Genomic DNA, 15,470 nt, shown 5'->3' with positions numbered 1-15,470 from the left:
TCAGCACCAAACGAAGTTTCAGTCGTCCTCAGTCGACCTAGAGGCCAAATACAAATCCCAGATTGTTGTTTTCCGCAATACTCACTTGGCATGTAGGGCAATGTGTCTTTAAACTGTTCTGAAAGTTTCGTTCAGATTGAAACATTTGTTTTCGAGAATGGCTAGTTTGAAATTTGAATTTAGTCGCCCCCACGTCATTTGCTCTCTAAGAATTTTACTCGGAATTTAAAGAATGACGCAGAGCACAACTGCGGTCACTGGGTATTGATGAACTGGCGCTCTATGTAGTTAATCAGTACATATAGCCACCAAGAAGTGTGCTGCCATAGATTATAGTCCATAGATATAATCTATGGTGCTGCATACCATCCTTCGTTTTGAAATTAGTCGCCCCCACATAATTTGTCCTCTATGGGCGCGGCTTAAAGAATGACACAAGAGTACAACTGCGGTTACCAGTTGTTGACACAAGCTGTGAGTAATTAGCACATGTAGCTAGCTTAAAAGGAAGTGTGCAAAATCGCCTAATACAATTGTCACCATGCATTATTGCATTTTATAGCACCCCCACACAAAATTACACATGTAATTACAACATACAGAGGAGACACATGAATACCAAACATTTTTCACAACAATAATGTAAGAATTGTACAATAATGACTGTAATATAACTGCTATGCAAATGTTTTCCAGTGGCCCGCCATGATAGCAAGTCTCACATGACGGCATGTATATTCATCCAAACACAATGGGAGTAACGAGTAAGTATGATGACAACAAGTTGGTATGACTCCATTTGTAGAATCCAGATGAGTGGGTGTGGCTCCAGTATGTCTAAACAGTTAACAAACATTCCTGTTATAAATACGTGCTAGAGTTGCAATATAATAGTATAGTATTTAAATGCAATAATACATAGTCTCCATTGCATCACTATCAAACGACACTAAGTGGAGGATATTGTTGCATCTCTAGTATGTACACTCTATCAGTACAACCTATCTTAATGGCCACTAGTATAGAAAGACAACCACTCTTGAAAAGCCAATTCCAATTGAGAATTTATACACTGTTACCTGCTGAATGAGTGAAGGTGGCAATAAACAAGTTCCACCGTAATTTATACACGTGTTCTGATCCTGTATATTCTGTCAGTGGATGAGATCCACTTGGCCAGGACAAAATGTGACTCAAGTGCCCTGGATAATCCATACTCAACCAACTTATGACCCAGTGGCACAATAGAACTGACTATTTATAGAGAATACAATAATATTTATTTCTAAGATGTGTGGATGTGTGTACACATTACAACACATTACATGTACATACAAGACATGCTACTTACTGTTTTAGCATTTCAAGTCACCACATTATACACGTACCAGTCAACAATGCTTCATAGTGCCCATCAGTAAACCTGAAGAAAAGTTACGAAAAATAAAAATTCACATAAGTACAATGAAACCTCATTAATATGGCCAGCTGTGGGACCAAAAAATTTGGCCTGAATAACAAGGTGGCCTTATTAATGAGGTCATAAGTAATGCTTAGCTATATTTGGGACCTACTAGAGGTGGCCAATATAATGAGGTGGTCTTATTAAAGAGGTGGCCATTAAGTGAGGTTTCACTGTACATATAGTTCACAATATTGTGAACAATATTAATGGTTAACAATATACACTGAAACTTGCAGGTCACTTCTTGTGGAAGATTGCTCTCTACACAAAATGACACATTCAGAGATTGTATTTAGATGGATGATACAGTAACACATTGTGACTTCAATACTCGTGATGTGTCACTGCTAGGCAGCAACCATATACACGGCACTGCCACATCGCACTTGCTCGCACACACAATTTTGCTAAAGATTTTACAAATTGATAATTAAGGGGTGTGGCAACTAGCTGTTTCGCTGGCAAGACTGTGTGGCAGCTGTTTCCCTTCTGTACAAGTGGCCACCAAGACAGGTCCACTGTGGATGAAAGCCAGGCATTAGATATTTGGTATTTCATGTGTTGAAGACATTCCAGGGCTTCTGGTAGTCTCAAATCTCACCACAGTTTAACTCAGGCAGTGTTGTGGTCACCACTAAACTACTGGAATGCTGTGTTATGTTCATCTTATGCTTGGCTACTATATTGTAGAACTGAAATGGATACTCTGAAAAATATATCCTATGGATAATGACTTCATCACTTTCTTCATCAGGAGCTTATAAGGACCAATAGTGAAACTTTTTACACTTGGGGCTGACAGTCAACTGCCTATGTCTGAAGCAGTGCTTTTGGTGCTCTAACAGATTGGCTGCCCCCTTGCTGCCAGCACTCACTGTCTCATACGCTGTCATACACTAAATCCATCTCTATAGCCAGTTAGAACAGCATGCTTCTTACCTTTTTTTAAGGCCGCATAATGCAGCCACTTCTTTAAAAGGCAAGGTTAGAAAATTTTGTCCCTACAGCCTGAATAATGACCAGTTTTCACTGTACTATTAGTGATTAGTGATCATGGGGGATTATTTATTAAGGTACTAAGATATACAAATGCTACAACCTCTAAATATAGCAGTAAATTTTTTACCCTGGTCCAATGTCTCGTAATAATCGTGACTTCGTGAGAGACTCTACTGTGACAAATACATGTTTATCATGATATATGTGCTAATCGCCTTTTTACAATTAAGTTTTACAACACAAATACATGTATAGTTAAACTCACCAATTGCGACTAAATCCCTTCAACACGAAAAGACAAGTAATGAGACAACCTTGGAGACAACAGCCACACAAGCCTATTCTGGTGCGTTTATTTAGTAGTAATATAAATTTTAAAGGCGTTTATTTACAACAGGACATAATTACGCGCCCCTCTATTGTCTCTGTACATATTTGCCTTTTCTTTACTATTCTCATTTCATTTCACAAGATCTCTTGGCAGGGGCGTAGCTTTCTTCACTTGAATTAGTCAATGCTTGAAGTACTCTAATAGAACAGTCACATTTCTACAAGTGCCATATTTTTATATTGTAAAGTCTGTAAATAGCTAGTAATTTAAACCATACAATCCCATGCTAAGCAGAAGTTGTAACTATGCTAAATATTGATTGCTGTGTTACAGCTGTTTTGTGACTGCTCTAATAGAGTATCTTGATCGTTTCAATGCAGTACAAGATGAAAGGCTAAGTGTTGTTAAGGGTTTACTAGTTAAAATGGGTGTTAGTTGACTGCAGTTGCATGCCACTAACAGGGCCGTCCAGAGAAATTAGAGGGCCCAGGGAAAAGAGTTAAAGAGGGGCCCAGGGGCAAGGAAGGGTCTAGATCCTGACTGCTCTATTAGAGTATATCGATCTTTCTTTAAACAGGTATTCAAGTGGCCCCTTTCGGGCTGTGGTAGGGGGCAAAATACCCCAGTTACCCCCAATGTGGGCGGCCCTGGCCACTAAAATTACAGTTATATTTTAATATTCTGTCACTGTAATCTGGGGTTTCTGTCAAAACCATGGAAACTCACCTACTGTTATCAACAGTGCGTTGCTTATTCTAACAAAAAGTATTGAAATCCCATCCAAAAACAGCTTATAGCTGTAAAAAAATGCGCGTCTAAGTAAAGCAGAGTTAACTGCAACAAAAAGTAATGATATCATAATGCGGCCATGTGCGAGGTGTGCAAGTTGTAAAATTAATATTAGCTAATCAGATAATACAATGTTATTGTTAAAGTGTTAATAAGAACTATGTGATGCTGCTAGTTTTTAAGTGTGTGAGCATCTTCATAAATGCCACATAAATTTAATTCTCAATAAAGCAATGTGTATAGATTCTCTGATAGTAATAAATAGTTTGAGTTTGGCCGCCTTTCCTGTATACAGCAATGCTACGAACAAAGGAAAGGTGGCCAAACTCAAACTATTTATTACTATCAGAGAATCTATACACATTGCTTCATTGAGAATTAAATTTATGTGGCATTTATGAAGATGCTCACACACTTAAAAACTAGCAGCATCACATAGTTCTTATTAACACTTTAACAATAACATTGTATTATCTGATTAGCTAATATTAATTTTACAACTTGCACACCTCGCACATGGCCGCATTATGATATCATTACTTTTTGTCGCAGTTAACTCTGCTTTACTTGGACGCGCACTTTTTTTACAGCTATAAGCTGTTTTTGGATGGAATTAAGCTTACGGTAGTCCACACAGAATCGCCAGGATCCATCTTTCTTCCATACCATGACCACTGGTGAACTCCAGGGGCTAAAACTCTGGTGAATAATTCCCTGTTGAAGCATCTTCTGTACTTCTTCACCAATAGCATCTTGTAGGACTAATGGCTAGTGGCGTACAGGTTGCCAGATGGGCGGGCCCTCTGTGTAGATGGTATGTTTTACAACTGACGTTCGTCCTAGGGGCTGATCCTTAATAGCAAACAAATCCCTGTATTGATGTAACAGCGCAAGAAGCTCCCACTGTTGGTCAGTAGAAAGATCTGATTCTGTAAAGTCTACATTAAGATCAAATTGGGACATGGATTCTGTGAGGTCTACATTAGAGGCGGGCTGTGACATGGATGACTGTTCGATAGCATCTACCATAAGCAATTCTGATAGCGGTGTAGCAATCCCTACTTTGGTCCCCTTATAGATGGTGGCAGCTGTTGGGCTGCTGTTCATCATCTGGAGAAGGGCACTTCTGCCACTTAGGACTGGACTAAGGGCTTTGGCCACCATTAGGTGTTGTGGAAGCTTAGTGTTATCAGTGGGCTTAATGCTGTTTACATCCTGCTTCCTCAATTCCTTGGGTAACAAAACATCCACTAGCTGCACTGTACGTCCTGGAATGGTAACATTCTTATCAGCACATATCACCATATTGATAGGAGGTTGAATGAAATTTGCTATTCCATGAGTCAGGGTAAACGGTATTTCATGGCCCTTGATAGCAACATGACTGTGTTTATAGTCAATTATGACTTCATATGTGACTAGGTAATCAGCTCCCAGTAGGCAATCAACAGTTAAAGTGTTTACAACAGTGAATACCTGTTCAGTCTGATAAGTACCTATCTTCACTGGAATCTGGATCTGGCCAACCACATCCAACAGGGTTCCACTTGCTCCCACAAGTGCTGATTTGGCTTCTGCAATCTTACATCGGAACTCACTGGGAAAAGTGTCCAACCGTACCACTGACATCGCCGCACCCGAATCTAATTAGATAGTTACTGGTGAATGACCTAGCAGACCAGGTGGATTATGGGCGGTGAGACCAGCTGTCATCCACCTTCGGGGCTGGTCCATAGTAGTTTAAAGGACAATTACGGCGTAAATGGCCTTCCTCCCCACAATTGTAGCACGGTCCAATGTGTCGGTCTCTGCGGTTCCCCTATCCCTGCCATAACCAGGCCTATTAGGTGTTTGGGATTTCCCTATCGTCACTTCCAGGGACTCTAGCCTCTTGGTCAGGGAATCCAACTTCTGATGTAATGCAGTGGCATTGGACTGTCCTGGAGTTGGCTGAGTTGGCCTTATGGCATGAACACCATCTTCCTGTCCACCAAATTCCAAGTTTTACTCAATATCTGTGGCATCCTTATAGTGTTGTTCCAGTACCAGCTTGTTATTTCAGTTCCAGTTCCAGTTCTAGAATCATAAACCTTTGGAATTACAGTTCCAGTTCCAGTCTAGAACTATAACTGTTAGAATTACAGTTCCAGTTCCAGTTCTAGAACCATAGCCTTTAGAATTATAGTTCCAGTTCCAGTTCTGGAACCATAGCTTTTAGAATTACAGTTCCAGTTCTAGAACTACAACCTTTAAGATTACAGTTCTGTTTTTAGTTCTGCATAATTAGTTTAGTGCTCCATTTATAAAACAATGTACAGTGTGCGCTACTGTAGCAACTACTACAAAACTAGCTATACATGCAAGACATTGATGCTCCAAGGCTTTGATTATGAGGGATGATTTGAAATTAATTATCAAACATTAAACTAGATATAAACACATTTCGACACCCAGATAGTGAGAATTATTGGTTTCACTCCAGTGTTGCATTGGGTGTATGCAATCACTGGACTGGATCATGGACTAGACCAGTGGACAGACCACATGGACTGGACCAGTGGACAAGCCATGGACTGGAGTAGTGGATAGACCATGGACTGGACAAGTTTCTTTTTTTAATTGCAAGTATTTAGGAAACTGGTTGTAATTACAGTATTTTTTCCACAGCGGCACTAAATTTAGACTATACGTGTAGGTGGACCTGTCAACTTACAGCTTGTATATGGAAAAGCAAGATCGACAGATAAACTATAACTCCTTAATTTTGCTTACTCGAATGCCCATAGCTTGTGTTAGATGATGCATGTCACTACTATAATATTAAATGTTAAGAATAAGAAGGATGGTGGATGCACACGCACACACAGAGCTAAGAGTTTAACTGTAAATTGAAGTATTACTACTTCAATTTTTAACAGCTATTTTGCACATGTTTCAAGATTGACTAGCAAACAATTCCTGCTCAAAACATTAACACAAGTTGCTATTTGTAAACAACCCTAGAAAAATTAACAAGCAATGCAGGTGGGCAAAGTTTATAGGTTCATTTGCATATTCTACACATGTGTAGCAATATTGTTTCTTTTATAGCAGTATAGCTAAGTTCAATATCTCAAAAGCATGGAAGTTAAAAGCCAAAATTGTCCTCAGAAACAAGGAAGAATTAACTCTAACAATGTAATGGTTTCTCCAAGCCTGAATATTTATCTAATCAAAAACAGCCAAGCTGTAAAAAAGGAGTGCGGCCCTTGAAAAGGCTATGGTGAAAAAAGATGTGAAATCCAAGGTGGCGGCCAAGAAATGGCTGTGATGGTAGGTTAATGGTAAAAATTTTAATAACGACAATTCAGGTGAATTTGGTGCCGCTTGGTCAATTGGCACAAAATTCACCTAAATTGTCGTTATTAAAATTTTTACCATTATTATTATTTGTTTTTACTGTGCAGAAATCACAAATGATTATAACGCACAGTTATAATTACTTAAGTTGTTACAAAAATTATCCAGGGAAGGGGAATTAATTATATAGGGGGGAAGGGGGTTCCAAAGTTTAATTACAGAGGGGAAAAAGGAAAATTTATACAAGTCAATGTTTGTCGTCAGTTGCCTGTAGTATCCTTTTCTTAATCGCGAATCATTAGGGGTAAAGTACTCTTTGGGGATATCAATAAGATCATTAATAATTTTATACATCATTATAAGTTTAGCTCTCTCTCTTCTTTGTTGTAAAGGAGGTAAGTTAAGTGTGCTTAGCATGTTAGTAACACTAGAGTAACTTGAAAGCTCATGTAGGCAAAATCTGGCCACTCTTCTCTGTACTGCTTCAATTCTATTAATATTATTTAAGGTATGGGGATCCCATACAGATGATGCATATTCAAGCACTGGCCTGACCATACTTCTGTAGCTGTTACATTTCACAGTGCTTGGACAGTGGCGCAGGTTTCTGTAAATAAAGGCATTGATTTGGTTAGCTATATTGGCGATTGTTTGGATATGGTCATTGAAGGTAAGCTTGTTGTTGATGGTGACCCCTAGATATTTGGCAGATGGAACTTCCTTAATGGGAGAATTTTCAATATAATAATAATAATAACCTACCATCATGCACAGCCATTTCTTGGCCGCCACCTTGGATTTCACATCTTATTTCACCATAGCCTCTCTGAGGGCCGCACTTTTTTTACAGCTTGGCTGTTTTGGATTAGATTTCACTTCTTTTTGTATTTGTATACCCCAAAGCCGGCCTATGACCGGCTTTAGGGCTTTTTTTAACCTATCATTTTTTCTTTACTACAGGAAGAAGAAAAGATGAAGCAGGGTGATTTCTTTGTATCTGACCTCTCTACAAGGTTATCCTTCTAGCTGATCTCTCTACCGGATGACTTGTTTGTAGCTGAACTCTCTACAGGGTGGTTTGTTTGTAGCTGAATTTTCTACAGGGCGATTTGTTTGCAGCTGAACTCTCTACATGGTACATGTAGTTTCTTTGTAGCTAAACTATCTACAATGTAACTTCTTCTAGCTGAACTCTCTACAGGGTGGTTTGTTTCTAGCTGATCTCTCTACAGGGTGACTTGTTTCTAGCTGAACTCTCTACAGGGTGATTTGTTTGTAGCTGAACTCTCTACAAGGTAACTTCTTCTAGCTGATCTTTCTACAGGGTGATTTGTTTGTAGCTGAATTCTCTACTGGGTGACTTGTTTCTAGCTGATCTCTGTACAGGGTGACTTGTTCCTAGCTGAACTCTCTACAGGTGATTTGTTTGCAGCTGAACTCTCTTACATGGTGGTTTCTTTGTAGCTGAACTCTCTACAAGGTTACTTCTTCTAGCTGATCTCTCTACAAGATGACTTGTTTCTAACTGAACTCTTTACTGTGTGATCTGTTCATAGCGGAACTTTCTACTGGGTGATTTGTTTGCAGCTGAACACTTTGCATGATTGTTTCTTTGTAACTGAACTCTCTACAAGGTTACTTCTTCTAGCTGATCTCTCTACAAGATGACTTGTTTCTAACTGAACTCTTTACTGTGTGATCTGTTCATAGCGGAACTTTCTACTGGGTGATTTGTTTGCAGCTGAACACTTTGCATGATTGTTTCTTTGTAACTGAACTCTCTACAAGGTAACTTCTTCTAGCTGATCTCTCTACAGGGCAATTTGTTTGAGCTGAACTCTCTACATGATGGTTTCTTTGTAGCTGAACTCTCTATTAGGTACCTTCTTCTGGCTGATCTGACTGCAGGGTAATTGTAATTGTAATTGTAATTGTAATTTTTAAGCAGGGAGTCCACTCAGTAAAACTGATTTTCAGTGGAGCCCTGAACAAACATACAATAGACACATACAATAACTAATAATATACAAAAAAAACAAAAAACAAACATACATACACAACTAAGGATACATAGACAAAATTACACAGGAATTAAGAATTAAGATAATAATTACGAAATGACGACAAAGTGGCAGCCCCAGTAACAGTGGACTTAAGGTTGTTCCATAAAACAGTTCCTCGGTAGAAAAAAGTTCGTTTGCCATAGTTGGTAAACACTCTAGGAACAAATAAACGTTTAACATTACGAATAAGATGACCAGTAACATCCTTCGAAAACTGAAATATATCATGTAAATAAGGAGGAGAAATTCGATGTAAAGATTTAAAAATCTGAATAGCCGTATGAAAACGGCGACGTTCAGTCAATGTAAATTGAAACTTGGAACTGAAAGATGACGGCAGCTTATGCATAAATTTGGAATGAATCCTTTCAATCATACAAGTCTGTTTTGCCGTAGATGGAGTCCAGATAACATCACAGTAATCAAAAAGTGGCATCACAAATGCTGAATATAATACACACAACACTGCAGGTGGCAGAGACCCAAACCGAATAATTGAAGCAAGTCTTGATCTAACTCTAGACAACATATTACAAATATGCAAGTTCCAAGACAACGCAGAGTCAATTAATACTCCAAGATACCGAACAGAATGCACCCGAGACAACACACTACCACCAATTGAGACAGAAAGGGTCTGACCTGTCACCCTCTGACGGCTACCAATGAGCATACAACTAGACTTATCAACATTTAAACACAAACGTGAGCTCCCTAACCATGTAGCCACAGAATTCAGATCTGATTGTAAACCATTTTCCACTACCCTTAAATCCGAGCCACAAAAATGTAATTCAGCATCATCAGCATAAAGATCCAGTAAGCAGTGACTTACAACCGAGGGCAAATCATTTATGTATAAAGCAAAAAGCAAGGGATCCAAGATGGATCCTTGAGGGACACCAATAGAAACAGCAGCCCATTTAGACATCTTAGATTGAAATAAAGTTCTTTGCTGCCGTTGAGCTAAGTAATTAATTAACAAGTCATATGATGACCCTCGAAAGCCATAGTACATCAACTTAGTACACAAAATCGAGTGATCCACAGTGTCAAAGGCTTTGGCCAAATCTAAGAATACCGCACCAGTATATTTACCTTCGTCAATAGCTCTCAGCCATTTATCTGTGACATGCAGTAGCAAATCCTGAGTCGAATAACCAGTACGAAAACCAGATTGATGGGAAGAAAGTAAATGATATTTCATAAGGTGTGATTGAATATGATTGTGCAACACACGCTCCAAAACCTTAGACAAAACAGGCAGTACAGAAATTGGACGAAAATGAGTTAGACTTGTGCATTGCTTTCGCTTGGGAACCGGTGTGACAATAGCCTGCTTCCATTGAAAAGGAACTGAGGATGACTCAATACACTTGTTTATCAAAACGGTGATAAGTCTTAACATAAAAGGAGATGCCTTAATAAACTTAGTCGAAAGACCATCAGCTCCAGTAGCTTTCCGAACATGTAAAGAAGATACAATCAACGACACTGATTCAACATCAACAGGTACAAACTCCAGAGAGGGTATATCCATATCAAAGAGCTTATCCATATACTCAGTAGGTGGTACTGTACTAACAACATTGGCAACAGTCTTATAGGGTATTAGTAAGAAATAATCATTAAAATCATCAGCTGTAGCCACAACTTGACTTCCACACACAGATCTAGACCGTCTGGACAAAGATTGAAAATGCTTCCAAAACCAAGCTGGCTTACTCTTAGATGAGGAAGCAAGGTTAGTAAAATAGTCTGCTTTAGCTGATCGCAGCATTGCATTCACTTTATTTCGTAATTTTCTATATGATGCCCAATCAGAAGCAGAGCCAGACCTCAGGGCCCTACGATGAGCAACATCACGCAATCGACAAGCGGTAGAAAGGGAAGCATTAGATAGCCAGGGACATTCCTGCCGACGAACTCTCAATTTCCTCAATGGGGCTAATAGGTCCAACAGCCCTTTCATAATTAAATTAAAACATTCCAAACAATCAGACACATCATCAAAAGAGGAGAATACCTCATCCCAAATATCATCACAACCAAGAAGCTTGTCCAGCTTGTCAATATCAAGTTTTTGAAAATTTCTAGAAACAACAATCTGATGAGGTTGAGGATCAACACAAATACCCCTAGCATAGAAGTGACTGATGATGATATGATGGTCACTGCCACTGAAGGGAAATACATTAGTGGATTCAAAGCACTGAACATCAGTTGTCAATAACACATCTATCTGTGATGAGCTATTTGAAGTAACTCTAGTTGGTTTACACACGAGATCCACTAATTTAAACTGTCTCATAACAGATAACAACAACTTGGTCTGGGATAATGATGGAACCAAAAGGTCAGCATTGATGTCCCCAAGTATACATAAGCGAGGACAGTGGGAACAAGCTGTCTCACATTCAGCAAGAAACTTGTCAAAAAAGTTGTGCTGCGATGGAGGCCGATAAACACAGCAAAAAAACATAGATCTCCTAGTTGAGGGGAACAGCTCTATCCAAATTGACTCAACATTACCTTCACATAAATCAGGTCTAACCACAAACTTGACCCTTGGAGAGACCAAAAAGGCCACACCTCCACCATGACGATTACGATCATTACGAACAATATCGATTGGGAATGAATACGGAAAAATCTCATTGTCCTCAATAGAGGAATCCAGCCAAGTCTCAGTAACAGCAAAAACATCAATGGAGTTACGAATAATAAGATCAGACACTTCATCAGTGATGGATAACAAACTACGGCAGTTCAAAAGAGCAACCCGTAAACCAGCTGTAGATGACAACGGAGACAAATCAAACTGAAAACTATCACAATTGAAGGAACTAGAATCCAAGTAAACATCAGACGTTCCTCCGGAAAGAACTGAACAATCATGAAACGGAAACTGGTCAGAAATACATTTAGGACACAACCAATTAAACACTTCTGTATTCTGGTAAGTAGCATATTGTCCATTATCCACACCACAACAAATACAATGGCACCAGAAGGCACAAGAATCGCACTGTAAAGCTCGTTGGTTTGAGCGAACTGACTTAAAACACACCGAACACGGAAAACGAACTGGTCCGGGATTCAACTTCACATCATTTGACAATTGTAGAAGAAGTGAAAACGTCCACAAAACAGGCCAGAATCCCATCAGAGGGCCACCCATCCAAGAGGCCACCAACGAAGCCGCCATTAATTAGTCACGTGAGTTTGTATTTGGGTGACTTGTTTGTAGCTGAATTCCCTATAGAATAACTTGCAATGTAATATAATTGAGTAAATTATAAATGCAGATGAATGCTTTATTATGGTGACTGTTCTATTAGAGTATCTCGATCTCGCATTTGCTACACGTAGTTGCCTTTCGAATCATAACTCAGTGGTTTGTAATCCGATTCTTCTGTACTACTGCAAGGACTTCTATGATGAGTATTCCAGCTACATACTGATTTTCAGCTCATTGCTCTAAGCGGTTTGCCTGATAGACACGAAAACTAATAGTTTTTTATTCATAAAAATCGATCGCGTAATTTTGACACAGGTCGGGGTTTGTGTCATATCTCCGTGGTCTTTATCCCGATTCCTTTCAAACCACAAAAAGGCACTCCTACGATGGTTGCTCCATCTACATAGCAATTTTCAACTGATTCCTCATAGGAGTTTACCCTGTAGGCGTGACAGACCTTCGACCTTATTTTACGCAAATAATCGGTCATAACTCCGTGAATTTTCATCGGATTCCTACCAAAGTTGGTACAGAGATCCGCCTTAATGAGCCCTTTAAGTGTGCCACATTTCAGCCCGATCCGAGCACGCATTCGTGTTTTATGGCGGATTTTGCGAAGTGTGCGAAATGAAGAAGTAGAAGAAGAAAAAAAACGAAGAAATTAAAACGAAATTTTGTTCGCTCGTATCTCGGAAATGGCTGAGCGATTTTCTTCAAATTTGGTGTGTAGACTCCCCTTGCTGGCCGGCACCTCTCTAGCAAATTTGGTTCCAATCAGATAAGGGATCACAGAGCTACATAGGTGTGAAAATTGCGTTTTCTTTCTTCGTGTTAATATACTCACGGGTGGCACGCCGGCTTCTTGGGCCGCACGACACACTACCGTGTGTCTTGATATAAGGCATGAGTCCAGTTGTCCAATCCTCCAGTTCAGCCCAGTTTTTCTAGCTATATAACCTTTTTTATCATTGAATACTTATCAGTTCTTGCTTTTATCAGCACACTAACTGTAGCCGTGTAATGAGCATCGTATTTGCTATTTTTATTGATTAACTAATTGATTATGACCAATTTCAGTTCCAGTATTAGTTCCAGTGCTTGATAAGTTTTCATTTTAGTTCCAGTTCTAGTTCCAGTATTTAGGAAAATTAATTATTGTTCTAGCTCCAGTTCCAGTATTAAGAAAAGTAAAATTATTGTTCCAGTTCTAGTTCTAGAACTGGAACTAAAATAAAATTGCTGGTACTGGAATTACTTTTAGTTCCAGTACTGAGAACTGGAACAACACTACATCCTTAACAGCTGCAGTAAAGGTGGTTGGTTTACTGCGCAACATTAACTGGCGGCTGATTTCTGGGCGCAGACCAGTTAGGAGTATCTGAAGCAGCACTGATGAAGTCATGGCTTCTGCAGGAAAGGCACTCTTACATAACTGTTTAAGAGAAGAAGCAAAATCTGACACCCTTTCACCTTGCCCTTGGCTGCGTTGGCTGAAGCTTCTTGAAGCAGCTAGTGAATCCTCCCTTTTTCCCGCTCTCTCCTCGAGTGCTGCCCTTAGTGGTTTCAGGTTGCCCTTAATAGTGTCATCGAAGTCCACGTAGTAGTCTATCAGCCTCCCCCTCAGCAGCACTGGTATTACTGCGAGTTGTTTCTCTGCGTCCCATTCCTTGGCCATGGCGACGAATTCAAAGCGAGTCCAACCTTGTTTGAGATCTTCCGCAACTAATTCTGGGAGTGGTAGCTCCAATTGTGCCATCGCGCAATGACGTAGGTACAAACTAAGACAAAGTCAGGAGAAGAACAAATACACAATAGTCGGACTGCTTACCTTTGCAGGTACCGTTTACGGGATTGACAGCGAATTCCGTCCCACGGTACCAGGGTAATCGTTTACACTTCCAATCCCACTCCTGTCACCAATGTAGCATGGTGTACTCGAGCGACAACGACAAACACAATTCACAATAATAACCGCCAGAAAGCACATGTACAGAGTCACGTGATGAGATTCTAATTAAGGTTACAATGGCATATTCTAATTAATGTTACATAACAATTGGTGTACAGTAGTGTGTGCAGTGTTGAGTAAGTTTAATACTATACCAATGTTACACTGTCACTGGTCCACAAGTGAATCATGGAGTGGGGCTTGGAGTTGAAATACCTTGTACATATAGGTTTACTAGACAGAAATTGTTTGCTAAAAGACTTAAAGAATTGTTGTATAATAAAAAGTGATGACCGTTATATGCGACGATAAATGTACAAGTGTTTAAGGTAATGGGAATTACAAGTCTGACCATAGCGTGCATTAGGCAGGTGGCCGCTTCACAGCTGCATAATATGGGAACTTTGTATGATAGGTATTTGGGGACTTTTATGCTGGCTGCAATAGGGAGGTAACCGGATTATTCAGGTGCCGGATTAGACAGGTTTCAATGTAAAACAATAAGAAGTGTTATATCCCTACTGTGCTCAAGGTGTGTTATGGCCCCTACTCTAGTTGAAAATTCCCAAATTTTTCTGTGTACTTGTATATATATTAATTTGTTGTATATGTACATACAACAACCACTACATAATTTGTATTTATTGTGCAGTTATGAGACGGTTAGTCACTTTACTGATTGTTGTTGCATTGGTGGCTACTGCTAGTAGCCAGGGACAGTATCCTAATTGTGACGACTCTAGTCTAAGCTGTAGAGGTGGTGAGTATGATAATATTATATTCTTTATTATCATTGTATCATGATAAGTTACAGGTACAAGCCCAATCTCACCATTATCATATACCACAATGAGGTCAGATGGTTACTTTGGGACACAACCCAGTAATGATGGATGTACACCAATTGATGGACAAGGGACCATTAATTGTGGAGTGGAGACTACTCTGATCGACTGTGAAAATGGAAATCAATCAAATATTAATTACACAGATTTGTCAAGTTACTTTGTATGGAACAAGACAATAAACCAACAAGTGTACATAGTGTTCAGATTTGATCAGCAAGTTAACATTAGTAGAATTAGTTTGTACTTCTGGAGTCAGCCATATTTTGGTGTTGATATAACAATCCCTGATTTGACGTTGTACTGGTCTAATGATGACCCCACTACACCATCCAATAATGTCTCTTTTGATCTAAACCCAACAATTACTAGATTTGGTAATGAAAGACAACGACGAAGGCGAAATATTGACATCATTGACCAAGATTTACTGTTACAGTTTTTGAGGAT

The 15,470-nt window shown here is 39.4% G+C and overlaps 1 protein-coding gene across 1 annotated transcript; it reads right to left on the bottom strand.

Annotated features, from left to right (window-relative positions):
* Positions 1–4,352: 4,352 nt before the first annotated feature.
* Positions 4,353–5,213, bottom strand: LOC136267608 (uncharacterized). Its single transcript, XM_066062767.1, has one exon. The coding sequence runs from the start codon at positions 5,211–5,213 to the stop codon at positions 4,353–4,355; it is 861 nt and encodes a 286-aa protein (XP_065918839.1).
* Between the last annotated feature and the right edge of the window lie 10,257 nt (positions 5,214–15,470).

Source organism: Dysidea avara, chromosome 9, assembly GCF_963678975.1.
Source record: "Dysidea avara chromosome 9, odDysAvar1.4, whole genome shotgun sequence".
Taxonomy (NCBI): domain Eukaryota; kingdom Metazoa; phylum Porifera; class Demospongiae; order Dictyoceratida; family Dysideidae; genus Dysidea; species Dysidea avara.
This window is presented reverse-complemented; position numbering and strand designations above follow the sequence as displayed.